This window comes from Bos mutus, chromosome 11, assembly GCF_027580195.1.
Source record: "Bos mutus isolate GX-2022 chromosome 11, NWIPB_WYAK_1.1, whole genome shotgun sequence".
Taxonomy (NCBI): domain Eukaryota; kingdom Metazoa; phylum Chordata; class Mammalia; order Artiodactyla; family Bovidae; genus Bos; species Bos mutus.
Window position 1 is genome coordinate 80,677,584 of NC_091627.1, and position 19,368 is coordinate 80,696,951.

The window sequence follows — 19,368 nt, forward strand, 5'->3', positions numbered from 1 at the left end:
ATCATTCAAACAGTGCTGAAATAAACAACTTGGTAAGTGAATGCCCCCTGTAATTTCACCCCCAGAAAAATCACTGTCGACATTTGGTGAGCATTCATCCTGGCCGAACTCCTTATTGAAAGCCAAAAATAATTCTGTAGTTTGCTGCCACATAGTGGTAAAGTAAGCATCACTGCAATGAACAAGGAAGAGAACCTGATGGTCTATTATCCCAAGCTAACAAGGAGATCCAACCAGTCCATCCTAAAGATCAGTCCTGGGTGTTCATTGGAAGGACTGATGTTGAGGCTGAAACTCCAATACTTTGGCCACCTCATGTGAAGAGCTGACTCATTTGAAAAGACCCAGATGCTGGGAGGGATTGGGGGCAGGAGGAGAAGGGGACGACAGAGGATGAGATGGCTGGATGGCATCACTGACTCTATGGTCATGAATTTGGGTAAACTCTGGGAGTTGGTGATGGACAGGGAGGCCTGGCATGCTGCAGTCCATGGAGTCGCAAAGAGTCAGACACGACTGAGCAACTGAACTGAACCGAACTGAAGAAGTATTTGGTGAGTTACGCAGGGCACAGTACTAGTCAACAAGGACCCAAAAATGGTTCCTGTCTTGGAAAAGTTCATAAATTAGTAGGAAGACTGGCAAGGATACAAATAACTAGCACGTCTCAACAAAGTGACAATGCTGAGACAAAGTGACAATGCTGAGACAAAACTACTGGTAGAAAAAAAACAAGAATTTCTCTATCACACACATGAAATTTCACTGAGGAGGTGATATGTGAGATGGATCTTTGAAGTGTGAGCAAGTTTCTTGGGTGGAAATAGAAAGACCTTCTGAGCAGACAGCACAGTACAATGCATGAAAGATTAGTGCTTTTAGGAAATATTGAGAAGGTCTCATAAATTGGAGCCTGGTGTATGGGGAAGGAAAGAAAGAGTACATAGAAGACAGCCAGTATGTGCTCTTAGGTAGGGAAGGAATAAGATCAGAATCCTTACACGTAATAAACCTAGATTTTTTATTTTTAAGGGAATTTAATTATTAAAATAAATATTTACACTGAGCATAGTTAATTCAGTGGCTTTCTTCACATTTTTTTTAAAGAGTCACAAAAGTTCCATTTATGTTCTAAGCAGTTGAGATGGTAAAGATTCTGTCTCTACTTCATAGGAAATAATTACATTCAATGACTCCTCATAACAGCCATTGCTTTTGAAGCACTGGTTGGGTTGGCATCTGTGATGGTAGCCAAATAAATGAGATTTCTATGTAACACATGCTGGTACTGGGTTCACTTGTTTGCCAGGCTTTTGTTCTGATACTCCGGATATAGCAGATCAGCTGGTCATTCTCCTTTAGGACCCATTGGATCATTTTGATTGACTTCTGCTCTGTCTGTCAGCCAGTCTGGTATGAAGGCTGCTGACATCCATGCCCCATGAAGCCCTGTGCATCTGGTAAACCTAGCTTTATGATTAAATTCTGTGGCTGTCTTCTATGAAAATGTATGTCATTAAAGGCAAGTAAGTTTGTAAAAACACATGTAAGAACACTTAAGTGTTTCCATAAGGTCTACTGTGGAAATTATAATCAAACAACTCATAAATAATTTCTTACTTGTGATCCATTAGTCAGTATATTTTAAGTATTAAGAAAAATTTGCAGATGTGTTATAGACAGTGGTAGCTAGCCTCTAAAGTGGCCCCCCAGTTACACTGGCCTTCTGGCATTTATCAGTTGGTGTAGTCCCCTCTCATAATGACCAGTACAATGAGAAGGGCTGACCTTTGTAATCAGTACTGTATTGTTGAGATGGTATGTGACTTCTGGGGCTGGGCCATATGAACCATTGAAGCTTCTACCTTGCTCTTTCTGGGGAAGGCCAGCTACTGTGTTGTGAGAATGCTCAAGTAGCTTGGGGGAGAGGCCCACACAGGGAGTAACTAAGGCCTTTTGTTAACAACAAGCACCACTGAATTAAGTTATCTTAGAAATGGATCCTCTAACCCTAGGGTACGCCTTTGGATGACTGCAATCTCATCAGAGACCTCTGGCCAGAAGGACTGAGCCAAGTAGCTGCTGAATTTCTGACCCACAGAAACTGTGAGATAATAAGTGTTAATAGTGTTTATGGGCTTCCCTGGTGACTCAGATGCTAAAGAATGTGACTGCAATGCAGGAGACCTGGGTTTGATCCCTGGGTTGGGAAGATCCCCTGGAGGAGGGCATGGCAACCCACTCCAGTATCTTGCCTGGAGAATCCCCATGGATAGAGGAGTCTGGTGGGCTACAGTCCATGAGGTCATAAAGAGTTGGACATGACTGAGCAACTAAGCACAGCACAATAGTGTTTTAGACATTAAGTTTCAGTTCAGTTCAGTTCAGTCACTCAGTCGTGTCCGACTCTTTGCGACCTCATGAATCACAGCATGCCAGGCCTCCCTGTCCATCACCATCTCCCGGAGTTCACCCAGACTCACGTCCATTGAGTCAGTGATGCCATCCAGCCATCTCATCCTCTGTTGTCCCCTTCTCCTCCTGCCCCCAATCCTCCCAGCATCAGAGTCTTTTCCAATGAGTCAACTCTTCTCATGAGGTGGCCAAAGTACTGGAGTTTCAGCTTTAGCATCATTCCTTCCAAAGAAATCCCAGGGCTGATCTCCTTCAGAATGGACTGGTTGGATCTCCTTGCAGTCCAAGGGACTCTCAAGAGTCTTCTCCAACACCACAGTTCAAAAGCATCAATTCTTCAGTGCTCAGCCTTCTTCACCGTCCAACTTTCACATCCATACATGACCACTGAGAAAACCATAGCCTTGACTAGATGGACCTTTGCTGGCAAAGTAATATCCCTGCTTTTCAATATGCTATCTAGGTTGGTCATAACTTTCCTTCCAAGGAGTAAGCGTCTTTTAATTTCATGGCTGCAATCACCACCTGCAGTGATTTTGGAGCCCCAAAAAATAAAGTCTGACACTGTTTCCACTGTTTCTCCATCTATTTCCCATCAAGTGATGGGACCAGATGCCATGATCTTAGTTTTCTGAATGTTGAGCTTTAAGCCAACTTTTTCACTCTCCTCTTTCACTTTCATCAAGAGGCTTTTTAGTTCCTCTTCACTTTCTGCCATAAGGGTGGTGTCATCTGCATATCTGAGGTTATTGATATTTCTCCTGGCAATCTTGATTCCAGCTTGTGCTTCTTCCAGCCTAGCGTTTCTCATGATGTACTCTGCATATAAGTTAAATAAGCAGGGTGACAATATACAGCTTGACATACTCCTTTTCCTATTTGGAACCAGTCTGTTGTTCCATGTCCAGTTCTAACTGTTGCTTCCTGACCCGAATACAGGTTTCTCAAGAGGCATGTCAGGTAGTCTGGTATTCCCATCTCTTTCACAATTTTCCACAGTTTGTTGTGATCCACACAGTCAAAGGCCTTGGCATAGTCAATAAAGCAGAAATAGATGTTTTTCTGGAACTCTGTTGCTTTTTCCATGATCCAGCGGATGTTGACAATTTGATCTCTGGTTCCTCTGCCTTTTCTAAAACCAGCTTGAATATCTGTAAGTTCACAGTTCACGTATTGCTGAAGCCTGGCTTGGAGAATTTTGAGCATTACTTCACACGCTAGTAAAGTAATGCTCAGACATTAAGTTTAGGAATCATTTATTATGTATCAATAGGTAAGTAATAGAAGTGTCATACTTTCTTTCATTGACTTGGGGACAAACTTATATTACCAAATAACATTTTCATTATATTAACAAAGAACAAAATATATTAACAAACAATAAATCATATTCATAGCTCTAGTACATGCTTTTGGATTTCATTTTACACATGAAACTATTAAACAGGGATTATGATGAGGGATTTCTTAATTACATTAATCACCATGCATTGCTGGCAGCTTATCATAAAGTATACTTTTTTAGGATGTGGTGACTGATAGACTATTATGATTTTTGGTTAAGGAAAACAACACCTATAGGAGATACCTGCAATTGGAGTGAAGTTTATGAACAAGTATTAAGTGAATAGGGAATTAAATCCCATTTTTTGTGGTTTTAAAAGGTCAAATTTTAATTATTCAAATGTAAAAGAAGTTAAAAAATCATTATGTATGAAAATGCATCATTAAATAACTATAAAAGTATTCCCTTCCCTAATTGAGGGAATTTGATGCTTTTGAACTGTGGTGTTAGAGAAGACTCTTGAGAGTCCCTTGGTCTGCAAGGAGATCCAACCAGTCCATTCTGAAGGAGATCAGCCCTGGGATTTCTTTGGAGAAAATGATGCTGAAGCTGAAACTCCAGTACTTTGGCCACCTCATGTGAAGAGTTGATGCATTGGAAAAGATTCTGATGCTGGGAGGGATTGGGGGCAGGAGGAGAAGGGGACGACAGAGGATGAGATGGCTGGATGGCATCACTGACTGGATGGACGTGAGTCTGAGTGAACTCCAGGAGTTGGTGATGAACAGGGAGGCCTGGCGTGCTGCGATTCATGGGGTCGTGAAGAGTCGGACATGACTGAGAGACTGAACTGAATTGTACCTGCTTTAACAGGTACATATTTAAACTACACTTAGAACCCAGATATAACTTTTCATGATTTTATGTAGCCCACACTTTCACAATCAGATGCCACTTATGTATTTTCTTTTATACTTTTATATATTAAGGATTACCGAGTCTTCAAAAATTCCCTTGGAATACGTTTTTACTAGTAAAATATACAGCTACTTAAAAAATGGTTCATAGCCCAAATTTATGCTATGTTCTGAAAAATGTCAAGCAGAGAATTTAAAATAGTCTCAAGTTGGGCTTCCCAGGTGATGCAAGCAGTAAAGAACCTGCCTGCCAAAGCAGGAGGTGCAAGAGATGTGGGTTCAAACCCTTCTGGAGTTCGAAGATCTTCTGGAGTAGTAAATGGCAACCCACTCTAGTATTCTTGCCTGGAAAATTCCATGGACAGACGAGCCTGGTGGGCTACAGTCCATGGGGTTGCAGAGTCGGACATGACTGAGTGAGCACTTATAAGCTGGCAGTGTAAGGTGACTACAAAAAAAAAAAAGTTCTTTTCCAAGCACGTTACTCTTTCAGTCTTTAAAACCTGAACTTTCTCTTGCCTCTATTTCCCCTAAAGTTACCACTCCATTTATTTGCCCCTGTGTACTAGAAGCACTGGAGTTGTCTCTGCTTGATCTCATCATTGTCAGTTCTTTTCCTCCCAGTCTCTTTTACACCCATTCAAACCCACTCCAAGCAAACTTTTGCCCCATCACTCTATGAATGGAAACTTTATCGTTCCAGTTGCTCAGATCAGAAATCTTGGAATCATCTTTAACTCCTCTATTCCTCATAACCTATTTTATCTTTCAGGAAATCCTATTGGCTTACTTCCAAATCATATCCTGAATCTGTCTACTCTTCACACATTCCACTGCTACTGCTGTGATCTGAGCCACCAGCATCTTGCCTGCTTAGTTTATCGCAACAGCCTCTTCACTCACTGGTCTTCCCACTTCTGCTAAAGTCTAGTCTCAACAAAGTAGATCCAGTGGCTCTTTGTAGATTAATCCTATCACTTTCTGCTCAAAATTACTCCCCACTTCACTTAAAGTCCTTGTAAGACTTTACATAATGGAAACTCCCTCGTTTCATCCCCTATAACCTATACCTTTGCTCACTTGGCTCCAGCCACACTGGCCTCCTCGTGGTTCTTCCACACCAACCTCCTGCCCTGATACCAGTGCAGTGGCTGTTCCCTCTGCACAGAAATTTTGTAAATCTTTACTCCAGGAGGCCTACCCTGACCACTCTATTTAAAATGGCAACAAATCGCCCCACAGTCCATTCTCATCTTCTAGTTCCCATTTTCTCAATGGCAGTTAGTGCCTTTTCATGTTTGTTGTGTCTGTTCGCCTCCAAGCTCATGCTCTAATTTTGTGGGGGAGAGTCACAATGTCTGCCCCTTACTTTCAAATGGTTGGGCCAAAATTTAAAAAGGGTTGGAATACAGATCATTATGAAGTTAATTTCAGTGACCTGGAAACATATACTGAAAAAAGGGAAACACTTAAAAAGGGTGTTAAAATACAAAATTCAACCCAGTAAATTTGAAGATCTAATTGGCTTTATTCAATGATTCATGGGTCAGGCAGCATCCCACCTAGTAAACAGGAAGGCACTCCCTAAGTGGTACAAAATGGGAAGCTTCTATAGAAATGACGTGGGACAAGGAGGTTAACAATAAAGGAAAAGAAAGGATTGTTTCAGGTAAGGTTACCTCTCTAGTGCTGTTTAGAAATTCCATTCTTGAGACACGCTGAAACTGCAATGAAGTCTTGGTTTGCAATGAAGTTTGGGGCTAGTGGCTCCACCCTGGGTGTGTTCTTTCTTTCTTCTTTTTTAAAAACAATGGTTAAGATCGTAAATTTTGTTATGTGTATTTTACCACAACTTAAAAGACAGAAAATAACAGCGCACATAGCTCCTGTAGAGTAATAAACAGTTCAAGAAATTTTTCTTGCAGTTACAAAGTATGAGTATTGAGGTGTAGTTGGTTTAAGGTACAATGCATTTCTTACTACCAATCCCAATCAAAATTAGAAAAAAAAATTGATGTAGAGAAAGTTCTACATACACTCATCAGCTGACACATACAAGAAAGTTCACAGCAGCATTGTTAGAGGAAAAGCTGGAACCTATCCAAATTTCGAGAGGAGAATGGATAAATGTGGTATATTAAATAATGGAATAGGTGGCAGTAGTGGTAAAGAACCCTCCTGCCAACGCAGGAGACATAAGAGACTCTGGTTCAATCCCTGGGTCGGATCCCCTGGAGAAGGAAATGGCAACCCACTACAGTATTCTTGCCTGAAGAATCCCATGGACAGAGAAACCTGGTGGGTTACAGTCCATGGGGTCACAGAGTTGGACACGACTGAGGTGACTTAGCACGTGAATGAAATAACTATCGTGAAGTCGCTCAGTCGTGTCCGACTCTTCATGACCCCATGGACTGTAGCCCACCCGGCTCCTCCATCCATGGAGTTTTCTAGGCAAGAGTACTGGAGTGGGTTGCCATTTCCTTCTCCATGAAATAACTGTAGGAACCTGCTTTTCTGTGGATGCCAAAAGCAACGGTGAGAGAAGCAAAGTCCTGGAGAAAACAAACCGATTCATAAATAAAGTTCAAAATCAAACAAAATAAGATATACTCAGTAATACATACATGATAAAATTACAAAGAAGAATAAAAGAAGGTGAGATAAAATTCAGAAAAGTCACGACTGAAAACTTAAAATCATTAACCTGGCTAAAGGTGTGGGGATTTTCAATGTTTATCAATATTTCCCAAATTAATTGCACTTGAATATAGATAGCCTCAGTGTTTATTTCCTGATCTTACCGTCCCCATCCCCCCTCCTCAGCTTCTAGAGTAGAGGTTGTTGTTCAGTCGCTAAGTCGTGTCTGTCTCTTTGCGACCCCAAAGACTACAGCAAGCCAGGCTTCCCTTTCCTTCACTATCCTGTGGACTTTGCTCAAACTGATGGCAATTGAGTCCGTGATGCTAGAGTAAAAGCTGGCACCTACTTATTTTATTTATGCATTTTTTTTTTAAAGGTCTGAACCATCTGATAAAACGTGGTTATCGTGTTAGTCCGTCACCTGAGACTCTTTACAACCCCAAGGACTGTAGCCCAGCCAGGCTCCTCTGTCCATGGAATTCTCCAGGCAAGAATACTGGAGAGGGCTGTCATCCTTTCCTCATCTTAGCCAAAGTTCAAACAGTAGTTTCAGGGGACTGCCCGTCCCACCCACTATCCCATTTCATAGGCTCTAAAGTCTTTAGGCTCCCGTTCTAGCGGCCCGGAGGCAGTTTTCTCCCTGTCTCTGCGCTGAGGATGAGGAGTGGAAGGAGGGTGGAACGTCTGGCTTAAGGCAAAAGTGCTTTCCAGGCACTCAGGGGTGTGGAGGCCACAGTGAGAACTGCCCTAAACCGAAGGAGGCGAGCGGCGCCCGGCCCAGCCAAGGTGTTGGGTGAAGCACTCCGCGGTCTCTTTAAAGTAGAGTCAAAACTCACTAGCACCGGTTCGCGGGTGACATCAACACCTATCTGGACTCCTGATTGGAGAAGCTCCCTGGTTCAATTCTCGCGATGATGCTTCCTCCACGTCAATTACTTCCCTCCCTAACCCGGACCCGGTAGTCGACTACAGACCACGCTGTGAGCTACCGAGACACCGTAGAGCTAGACCAGCTTCCGGGACTCATCCTGACTGCTGCGACTCTTCTCAGACGCTCACGGGCACGAGGTTTGGCTTCCACGCGTCTTCTTTGCCAGAGCCGCGGTAGTGCGCGACTCTCCACCGCTCGGCCACTTTACTAGGGCAGCCAGGGGATGCACATCAATTCCCGTTCTATAGTTACGCGAGAATTGGCGGTCTTGAAACTGATTTCCGAAAGCTTAGGTCTCCATGGAGATAGCACTTTAACCACTCCCCCCTTGTCATTCCCTAGACTCCACGTGGTTGGGAAATTGTCCACAGAATGTTTGTGGGAGTCAGCCAGAAAGGTGTAGGTTTCACTGGAGCAGCAATCATAAGGGAAGCAGCCAGTGGGGAGCAGGAGGAGTATAATTTACTGAGCATCTTCTGGCCACTTAAGGAGTGCCTTAAGGTGGGCACGAGATTTTCCACTATTGGGAGGACAAACGTTTGGGCATCCACTAAGCACGCATAAGCACCAAACCTCTTTGTGCAGTCTTAAGGGTTCCAAGATAAAGTTCTGCGGCAGATTTGCTCACGATTCATCACAGAATCGTCTCCCCATTTGCTTATCTCTATCCCTTCTAAGGTTTGTATGTTGGTGACTTACATGGGAAGTGATCCGTAGTGCTTATTCTCCTTGATTTAATCATGTCACTTTGCAAATTTTTACCTTGTCGATGCCTTTCTAGCAGTGTCGATTTTTATTACCATTTTCTATTAAGTGGGTTTTCCTATTTCACTGCTGTATTAATTTCTTACTTTGCAGAGGGACCATAGGTTCCTCAGTGTCAGGACTAGCTTGTCACTTGGATATAGAATTTACTTAAGATGACAAGTAGTCCACTTTTCTGCTGTTAAAAGTACACATACTTTTTAGTACATCACTGATAGAAGTTTGTTAATTCATTAGTTTATTCATCAAAATTTTTTAAGGACCTGATATATCCCAGGTACTGTTTTGGGAATTGATGATTAAAACAGTGAATAAAACAGATTAAACTTGCTGCCTTCATTGAATATATTACTAGGGGAGACATATATGCAAATAAACAAGTTCTTGTAAGTTCAGGTAGTAGTAAGTGCTATAAAGAAAATAAAGCAATAGAAATGACTTATATGTGAGTAGAAGTGGTGGAATTTTAAATAGAGTGTCCATGGAAGGCTTCTTAGAGGAGGTAATGTTTGGGAAGAGACCTGAATGGTGAGGAGTTGGCCTTGCAAAGATTTGGTGGAATAAGCCTAACAGTAGACATATCAGGACATACAAAGTCCCCTAGATGGTGAAGAGAAGATTGATTTGAAGTGAACTGCAATGGAAGGAAGGGCCAGGTTATTTAGGGCCTTGAAGGCCAAAGTCTCAAATTTATATTTTATTCTAAGTATAAACGAAAGCCCTTAGAAAATTTTAAGCAAGAGAATAGTTAAATTTGAAAAAAATTGCTTTGAAGACTGTGAAAAGAATGGACTCTTCAGAAGCAGGATGGAAGTTTGGAGACCAATTGGGAGTTTATTGCAGGGATCCAGGTTAAAAGGGTTCATTGAATCTCTGTTTGGATATTGGATATTCTCAGTGTTGGAAAGTTCTCTGAAAGGCAGCTCATTTTATAATTGAACCATAGATTTTTTCCTTTGTATTCAGCTGTAATTTGCCTCCCTGAAGCTTGCAGTGACATCTCCTAATTCTATAGCCATCTAAGACAGAAGACTTCTGAGACTTCCCTGGTGGTCCATTGGTTAGGGCTCAGCGGTTTCACTGCTGTGGCCCTGGGTTCAATCACTGGTCCAGGGAACTGAGATCCTGCAAGCTGTGCAGCAGTGTGGCCAAAAAAAGGAAAAAACCCTGAAAACTACAGAATAAAATCTATTCCTCTTTCTCTCAGTCCTCCAACAGCAGCACTCATCCTGTCCTCTTTTCTCTAGGCCAAACACCTTTGGTTTACTGAACTGTTTTCTGAAGGGAGGTGCTCTCCAGGACCTTCAGAAATCTGGCTGTTCCTTGGAAAGTGAAACTGAAGATGTCTCAGTTGTGTCCGACTCTTTGCGACCCCATGAACTATACAGTCCATGGAATTCTCCAGGCCACAGTACTGGAGTGGTAGCCTTTCCCTTCTCCAGGGGATCTTCCCAAACCAGGGATCGAACCCAGGTCTCCTGCATTGCAGGCGGATTCTTTACCAGCTGAGCCACAAGGGAAACCCAAGAATACTGGAGTGGGTAGCCTATCCCTTCTCCAGCAGATCTTCCCGACCCAGGAATCTAACTGGGGTCTCCTGAATTGCAGGCAGATTCTTTACCAACTGAGCTATCAGGGAAGCTTGGAAGCTCCGTCATTTGCTATGGCTCCTGAAGATATGGCTACTAGCATAGCACCTATTGCTCCATACACTCCCTGACCTGTGAAGATGACCATCCCTTGGTCTAGCTGATTCCTAATGTGGATTTTAAGTCATGTTGTACTATTGGCTTGTGGCTCACAAACCATGTGTTGAATTGTTTCAAACCACATTTTATCTCTCCTACCTCCCCATCCTGTATTTCTGGGTATTATAAATCCTGTATTGTATTATTCTTATCCAAAAGCAGCATTTTACATTTATTTCTATTTCATCTTGGTAAGTTTATTCCATTTTATTGGTCACTTTTTAAACCCTGATTCCATCATCCAACACTCTGTTGGATGCTCCTAGCTCTGTGTCTTTTCTTAATTCACTGTATTATGTCCTCTATTGTCTACATGATAAACACCCCTAAAAATCCTCAAGAAGAGAGGCCCATGTGGCATTTCCCTAGCGACTTGTCTTCAGACCACATGGTACTCTGAGTGTGTTCCTTTGAGTATCTTTGTTCAGCCTATTGTGAATCCTGTTAGCTGAAACAAACTGTTTACTAGCTGAAAGCAAACTCACAGGGATAGTATGTGAAAGTTTACTTTATCAAATGTTTTTCAGAAATCAGGATACAGCTTGTTAGGATACCTCCTGATCTGTCAGTCCAAGAAGTCACAGAGATTAGGTAGGCCTACTATATTTTTGAAAAGCCGTTCTGGTTTATTTGTTAAAAATGAAGGTTTGCTGTATTTAAAATACAAAGACTGGATAGGTAAAAGTAACCTTAGACAGTAATAAACTCTTCTTGAGTCTAAAAAAAGTTTTTCAAAACAGCATTCCTTAGGCCAGTAGTTTTAGCCTGTGGCAACTTTGCTCCCCAGGGGACATTTGGCAATGACTGGGGACCTTTTTCGGTTGTCACAACTTAGAGGAAAAAGGATGCTACTGGCATCTATCTAGTGGGCAGAGGCCATGTCCTACAGTGCTTGGGATGATACCCTGTGGCAAAGAATTATCTGGCGCCAACTGTCAGCAACACAGAGTTCTTCAGTGCATTAGACAGTCTCTTTAAAAAAATCTTTATTTTTATTTATTTATTTGTTTGTTTGTTTAGCTGTGCTGATTTTAGTTGTGGCACACAGGATCTTTCATTGCAGATTCGCACTCTTAGTTGTGGCGTATGGGATCTAGTTCCCTGACCAAGTGTTGAACCCAGGCCCCTGCACTGGGAGCGTGGAGTCTTAGCCACTGGACCACCAGGGAAGTCCTTAAGCAGTGTCTTAAAACTCTTCTTTCTTGTAGTGACTACTGTTAATTCTATTTAAAATGGGTGTAAAGAAGAAGAAAGAAACACAAGTTACTTCATTGACCGTTTGTCATCAGGACCTTGAAACTTTGAAATGTAAGTAATTTCTGACTTGTTTATCTCTTTTCGAGGTTGCAAATGGTTGGTTTATGTCTGGGACTCCATATCACATAATGTCCAGACCCTTGGAATTTAATTATTCCATGTTCTTTACATTCAGTTTTGGATATAAAATGGTTTTCTTAAACATCTGTCTTCAGTCTAAGTTCTCCTGGGTTTTGTTTGTTTATAAGTATTTACATTTTATAGAGCACGTAACAAAGATAAACTCTTATCTATATATTGTGAAATCATTGAAGAAATTTTTGTTTTGTTTTATATAGCCTTGGCTGATGTGGAAGGGGAAAATCTAGCTTCTTTGCTGTTGCATTGTGTACAGCTCACTGATGGAGTGTCACAGATCCGTTATGTTAAACAGGTAAGGCTCATCTGATGTTCATGGATGCATCTTGGAGGTTATCATGCTATTATGGGCTTTTAAAATTAACTGAGCCACCAAGGAAGTCCTAAAATTAACTGATAATTTTTGGCTCCTAATTATTTTTTTACATTTGGAGTATATATATGCTCCACAATGTTTGTTAGTTTCTACTGTACAGCAGAATGAATCATCCTTATATATAATATGTGTTGCTGCTTAGTCGCTAAGTCCTGTGGACTCTTTTGTACCCCAAAGACTGTAACCTGCCAGGCTCTTCTGTCCATGGGATTTCCCAGACAACAATACTGGATTTGGTTGCTATTTCCTTCTCCAGGCTCCTAATTATTTAATACTGAGGTATCATTAAAGAATAGAAATTTTTTTTCTATTCATTTTATGATTTTTTTAAATTCAAAGTGGCAATGTAAGCCATATTGAGGCTTTACCCCTGTTGGAATTGTATATAGGTAGGATAATAAGATAATTGACATTGACATTGAAGTCGCTCAGTCGTGTCCAACTCTTTGCGACCCCATAGACTGTAGCCTACCAGGCTCCTCCGTCCATGGAATTTTCCAGGCAAGAGTACTGGAGTGGGTTGCCATTTCCTTCTCCAGGAGATCTTCCCAACCCAGGGATTGAACCCAGGTCTCCTGCATTGTAGGCAGACGCTTTACCATCTGAGCCACCAGGAAAGTCCTTATGAGATAATAGTGCATTCTTTTTTGGTAGAGATAAATTAGAAAAATATTTTTATCTATCTGGATCTTCAAAACTTTTTAGCAGATACATTAAAAAGTTAACGCAAAATGTAAAAATTGTCCTTACCTTTGATATTAGGATTTATCATTTGAACCTGCATAGTATTTTTTGGAAAGCAGTTAAATGTATCATTGGTTTTCAGTAATGCTACAGAATTCCTGTACCTTAAGCCATTAACAAGTCAGTAATTTTCAGTGAAGGTGGGTCTGGAGGGTAAAGTGAGTGTTGGGGGCATGGTTTAAAAAAGTTAATAAATATTGAAATAGGTGTTTAAAACAGTGTAGTGTGGAAAATATTACACATTAAAATTGAGACTTAAAGTATTTGAATCCATGTTACTTTTCTATACTTGATATTAGAAAAAAATTACTGTAACTTTGAATTTTTTGGATTATAGATTGTGCCCTTACTGGAGAAGGCAAATAAAAATGGCACATGTGATCCCACTATTCGAAGTTGTTTGGATATTTTAGCAGGCATTTATCTTTCTTTGAATCTAAAGAATCCCTTGAAGAAAGTCTTGGCAAGGTAAGAAAAAAAAAGAAAGCAAAGTTAGGCATTGTAAATGTTCAGTTTGACCGAAAGTAACTAGTATTTAAGGTTCCCTCTTTGGTAAAACTGAAACGAAATATATCACTTAGCAATTTCGTTCATACAATTTTGTCTTTGTTTTGTTTTGTTTATTCATTTGTCATAATTCTTTAAAAATGTAAAAGGCTTCTTAGGTCACAGACCTTCAAAAAATAGGCTGTAGGCTATTGCAGACTCCTGGTTTAGTACATTTCCATGTAATGTAATTATTGGTTAAATTTAAACCTGTCACCCTACTGTTTTTTTTCTCTCTGTCCTATCTGTTTTTGTTTAAATGTTTTTAATTACATAGAAATATATGCTTAGTGTAAAAACTTAAAGCTGTATAGAAGTACACAAAATAAAAAGTGAGCTTTCCACTGCACTATTTCTGGCCTCTCTTTTTTCTTAGTAAAGGTTATTACTTAACATTTTGGTGTTTCTTTCTAGATCTTGTCCCTGGATTTAGTGTATGCATGCTTTTACATAAATGGGATTATACTCTGGGTGTTTCTTCGTAGGTTATTCTTCACTAAAGAATGTCTTAGAGATATCTTCATGTCAGTATAGTCTTTATTTTTTAGTTGTAGTTAAAAATCCCCCACATAACATAAAATTTACCATCCTAACCATTTTTGAGTGTTTAGTTCAGTAGTGTTAAGTGTATTCACATTATTATGCTGTGGATCTCTAGAATTTTTTCATCTTATAAAACTGAAACTGTACTCGCTAAACAAGAACTCCTTATTTCCTTCTCCCCCTCGTCCCTGGCAACCACCATTATTCTTTCTGTTTCTATGGTTTTGATTACTGTAGTACCCTGTATAAGTGGAATATTTGAACTTATCTTTCTGTGACTAACTTAATGTCCTCAAGATTCATCCGTGTTGTAACACATGACCGCGTTCCTTCCTTTTAAAGCTGATTCATACTCTGTTTATTTATATAGCACATTGTCCATCCATTCCTGCTGATAGAGATTTGGGTTGCTTCTTCCTCTTGACTGTTGTGAGTAGTGCTGCTTTTTGGACACAGGTGTGCAAATATCTCTTAGAGATCCTGCTTTCAGTTCTTTTGGATATATATGCAGAAGTGGGATTGCTGAATATGGTAACTCTATTTTTAATTTTCCAAGGAAATTGGAAGCAATTTTCCATATGGCTGCACTATTTTACATTTCCAGCAAAAGTCCTCATTCTATCTAACAGCTATAGATACTCCATAATATGGATGCACTGAAATTCATATGTGCCATATTACATATTTCTTCTCCACTGATAGATTGCTTTCAAGTTTTCATTATTCCACTAATGCTACAGTGATATTCTTAGTTGTATATGTAGTTATATATGTGTATTTCTCTGAAATGAATTCCTAGAAGTGAAATTTCTTGACCAGACTTATGCCTATCAAAATTTTTGATAGGTATTGCTAAATTGTACTCCTCAATATTCCTATTTTTCAATATTTTTTCCTTCCAGAAAAACTTTAGAATTGTTGAGTCAATTTAAAAAAAAAAAAGTTAATTTAGATAAACTGTGGTAAAATTGGCATTATATTTAATTTACCCATTCAATAGATTTTTACTGATTATCTACTATGTGTCAAGTGTTCTTCTAGGCATTGGGGACATAGTGAATGTGACAGAATGGAGGTTATTTCTAAGAGGAAGACAGGAGATAGAAAAATAAGCAAAATATATAGGAGGGAATGAGTGCTATGGATAAAGAAACAAAGCAGAGAAGTAGGAAAGGGAGTCCCAAGGATGGGGGTGAGGGCTACAGTGTAAAATATAGTAGTCTTTTCAGATATCTTTGTTTAGCATCATTGATAGGGTGTTCTTTGAGACTGACCTGAAAGGGATGAGGAAATGATGAATGGGGAATAATCTTTGGCATATTTGAGGGAAGAGAATTCCAGGTGGAGGAAATAACAAGTACAAAGACTTTGGCATGTTGTTGGAATGGAGGAAGGCTGTGTAGCTAGAGCTAAGTGAACAAGGATCAAGATGAACCAGAGAGATGATGGGGGGCCATATTGTGTAAAGTCTCATAAGTCATTGTAAGCACTTTGGCTACTGCATTGACTGAGAAAGACATTGTTGGATGGTTTTAGGCAGAGGAATAAATGGTGTTTTAGTAATATCAGTCTGGCTGCTCTGTTGAGGTTAGTCCTTGGAAAGGGAGCAAAGCAGGTTGGAAACAGGAAGACCAGAGGAGAGATGATAGACCAAGGAGTCCCAATGATAGTGGTATGCAGTTATTCTCTGACTGTATTTTGAAGGTATAGTTCAATATTTCTTCATCTGTAATATTCTCTTCCCTCCCAACATTGCCTTGAACATACTCTAAGGTTGTCAAATTTTTAATATTTGGTTCTTTTTCTAGCTCACTAAATGGCCTACCTGAATTTTTTCTAATTGAGGCTACACAAAGTTTTACTTCTCGTCTTCAGGAAGAGTTGAATACGAGTACTGATCTGTACTCTTACAGAAAAGTTATTGACAATATATCTTCCTGTATGGAAAACTTCGACTTGGGTAAGCTAGCTTTTTTCTGGTACTTTTTCTGGCTAACATCTGTCATTCCATCAGTGTTTTGAATGGTGTTAATTTTAGTTCTGAAACTCCTTACCAGTGTTAATTTTCTCCCCACAGGTAGATCAAGTGTTAATAATCTTCTTGAAAATGGTAAGTTCTATTTTATTTTATTCTGAGAGGTGACTGCTTGTATAAGTCGTTTTGTAGCTGATTCTTTTAAGTTTCTTGACGGTGGGTGGATTACTACAGATGATGAAGGTATATTATGCTCCTTCCTTTTAAATTTCTACTTTTATGATATCGTTTTAGGTAGCAGTGATTTTAAATATTTTCTTGTGCTGAAGTCAGAGTTCACAGTTTTAAACTCTGATTTTTTCTTATGTCCTTTTTGTTTCAGTGCTTCATTTCCTACAGAAGAGTTTAATTGAAATCTCAGAAGAAAACAGGCAAGTGTTACATGTCTTCATGCCTGTGCATGTTGCATATGCACATTTGCAGTGGTACTTTATCTTTGTACGGGCTTCCGTGGTGGCTGAGTGGTAAAGAATCTGCTTGCAGTGTGGGAGCCGCAGGAGACCCGGGTTCTATCCTTGGGTCGGGAAACCCCCCCGAAGCAGGGCGTGGCAACCCACTCCAGTAATCTTGCCTGGAGAATTCCATGGACAGAGGACCCTGGTGGGCTACAGTCCTCGGGGTCGCAAAGAGTCAGACATGACTGATGCGACTTAGCATGCACACACGCCTTGTCTTTGTACAAGGAAATTTTTAAGAAGGGTCCAGGGTGTACTTCTTTCCATCCCTCTCCATTAATATTAGATGTAATTATTTAAGTTTATTTTTTGAGATTTGATATTTTATTTAAAAAAATCAAATAAGTTATGAGAATAAATGAGAAAGGGAAGAGTTCTTTTCTTTACTGAGTGTTTCTTTTTCATAGCATCCTGTTGTTATTTCATAGATGACATATGTTCTGTTATCTCTCTGAGGATATTAATAGTAGAGTTTTCTTTTTTTAAAGTTTTCATATCTTTACATAGGTCTCTGTTTCTTTCAAGCTGTTTTTTTGTTTGCTGCTTTTGGTCACTATGTTTGTTGCCAGAAGCTTTCCTTGGAAGTCTGGTAAGCCTTGTCTGAGTGCTCATTTAAGACTGGGGCACCGAGACTTGATTTGAACCTCCGTACATACGGATTGGGCTTCCCTGGTGGCTCAGACAGTAAAGAATCCACCTGCAGTGCAGGAGATCTGGGTTTAATCCCTGGGTTGGGAAAATCCTCTGGAGGAGGGCATGGCAACCCACTCCAGTATTCTTTCTTGGAGAATCCCCATGGACAGAGGAGCCTGGTGGGCTGCAATCCATGGGGTTGCAAAGAGTTGGACATGACTGAATGACTAAGCACACACACACACACACGTATGGATGGGGTTGATTTTAGGCTTTATTGAAGTCTGGTCTAGCTGGCCTGTTTCTTTGGGAAACCCTTGATGTCAGTATCTTTAGGTCTTTTTTGCATGGGTAATGGATTTGCCAAGGAAGAACCTTTCAAACCATTGACTTAATATTCTGGTTGCTGAGTGAGGGAATAAAGCTGAGATCTTGACATTTAGCATTTATTGTGCAGATATTTTCCTAATTCTCCTGCTTGCAATATGGTATCATTGCCTTAACTTTGTGTGTTCTCTTCCTGTCCAGTCACTTGCTGTTTTACCGTCCCTAGAGGTAAAACCAAGGAATGTTTGCTAGCTGGGAGGGATGGCCCAGAGTTGGCATTCTTCTTCAACAGACTTGTAACCACTCTTCCTGTTTTCATCCCTACATTTTCCTTCATGTCAAGGAGCACCTGGTGGCAACAATTTTTTAGCCTTTAGGGGCTGCAAATCAGGTTGCTCTGGGTGTGTTCTCTGACTTAGGATTCAGAATCATTCTTGATCCTGTTAAGTCAGTTATCATTCATCCATCTGCTACTTAAATTTTAGTGTTATCTTGTTGTCTGTTTGTTGCCCTTGTGTAATATCTTTTAATGTTGTAAATCCCTTGGCTGTGGTTTAGGGAGGCTCTGAGGGGAGAGTAAAAGTAACACCTGTGTGCCATCTTTAACCCAAGATCTCTTTTGCCTTACCTGGAGCTCCTTCTCGTCCCCTTTAAGCTTCTCTTTCTCTGCTCATCTCTTCAGTGTGAGTTCTGTCCTTTCCATTCTGTTTGTTTTGACTGCTTAGTATTGTCCACTTTTTTGGTGTCACCTACATCGCTATACTTAGGATGCCCAGATTTATCACTCCAAGTTAGATCTCTTCTCGAAGTGGTAGACTGCTTTAGTGGTTGTCTTCTGGACATCTCAACTTGCATCTTTTACAGGTGCCTCAGATTCAATGTATCCAAAAGAAAATTCACTGTCTTTTTATTTCTTCCCAAATCCCCTGGTAGCCTCTATTCTACTTTCTGTCTCTTTGAATTCTGGATACCTCAAATAAGTGGGATATAGTATTTGTCTTTTTTGTCTGACTTATAATGTTTTAAAGGTTAATCTTTGTTGTAGCTTGTTTCAGAATTTCACTCCTTTTTATGGTGAAATCATATTCCATTGTATGCATAGACCATATTTTGTTTATGCACTTGATTGTTGATAAACATTTGGGTTGTTTCTGTCTTTTGGTTAATGTGAATAATGCTGCTATAAACATTGATATATAAATAACAGTTTGAGTCTCTACTTTTAGTTTTCTCCGTGTATACTTAGGAGTAGAATTGCTGGATCATATAAATATTCTATGTGTAACTATTTGAGGAACCCCCAAACCGTTTTCCCTGTTTTTTCTTTTAATATCACTCTTGCATTCTGCTATGTTGAGGACAGACTGCAAGTGGCAGGCATGGAAGCTGGGAGACTAGTTCAGACTCTGGCAGTAACAGTGAGGGAGAGATGAGAGTGGCTGGGAGTAGCAGTGGAGGTGGTCTGATAATGGATGTGTTTTGAAGGTAGAACCACAGGATTTTCTTACAGATAAGATGAGTGGGAAAGGAGTCAAGGAAAATTGCATTTTCTGTAGGATAGAGATTCTAGCAGGTGGAGCGAGTGTGGAGTTGCAGATAAGTGTGTCAGA

At 40.2% G+C, this 19,368-nt stretch overlaps 1 protein-coding gene and 1 pseudogene across 6 annotated transcripts in view; one reads left to right on the top strand and one right to left on the bottom strand.

The window, feature by feature from the left end:
• Positions 1-1,186: 1,186 nt before the first annotated feature.
• LOC102287834 (SS18-like protein 2 pseudogene) lies at positions 1,187-1,635 on the bottom strand (annotated as a pseudogene).
• Positions 1,636-8,145: 6,510 nt separating this feature from the next.
• Positions 8,146-19,368, top strand: part of THADA (THADA armadillo repeat containing) — a 335,542-nt gene continuing 324,319 nt past the window's right edge. The window contains exons 1-9 of one of the 6 annotated variants that reach the window (XM_070379662.1): positions 8,151-8,328; positions 10,204-10,895; positions 11,232-11,295; positions 11,913-12,012; positions 12,300-12,394; positions 13,557-13,687; positions 16,117-16,268; positions 16,386-16,418; positions 16,666-16,714. In XM_070379662.1, coding sequence (XP_070235763.1) covers positions 11,937-12,012; positions 12,300-12,394; positions 13,557-13,687; positions 16,117-16,268; positions 16,386-16,418; positions 16,666-16,714 — 536 coding nt within the window. In that variant the 5' untranslated portion in view covers positions 8,151-8,328; positions 10,204-10,895; positions 11,232-11,295; positions 11,913-11,936. Of the gene's footprint in view, positions 8,329-10,203; positions 10,896-11,231; positions 11,296-11,912; positions 12,013-12,299; positions 12,395-13,556; positions 13,688-16,116; positions 16,269-16,385; positions 16,419-16,665; positions 16,715-19,368 lie in introns of all 6 variants that reach the window. The other 5 variants (XM_070379663.1, XM_070379664.1, XM_070379665.1 and 2 more) reach the window with 5 other exon arrangements.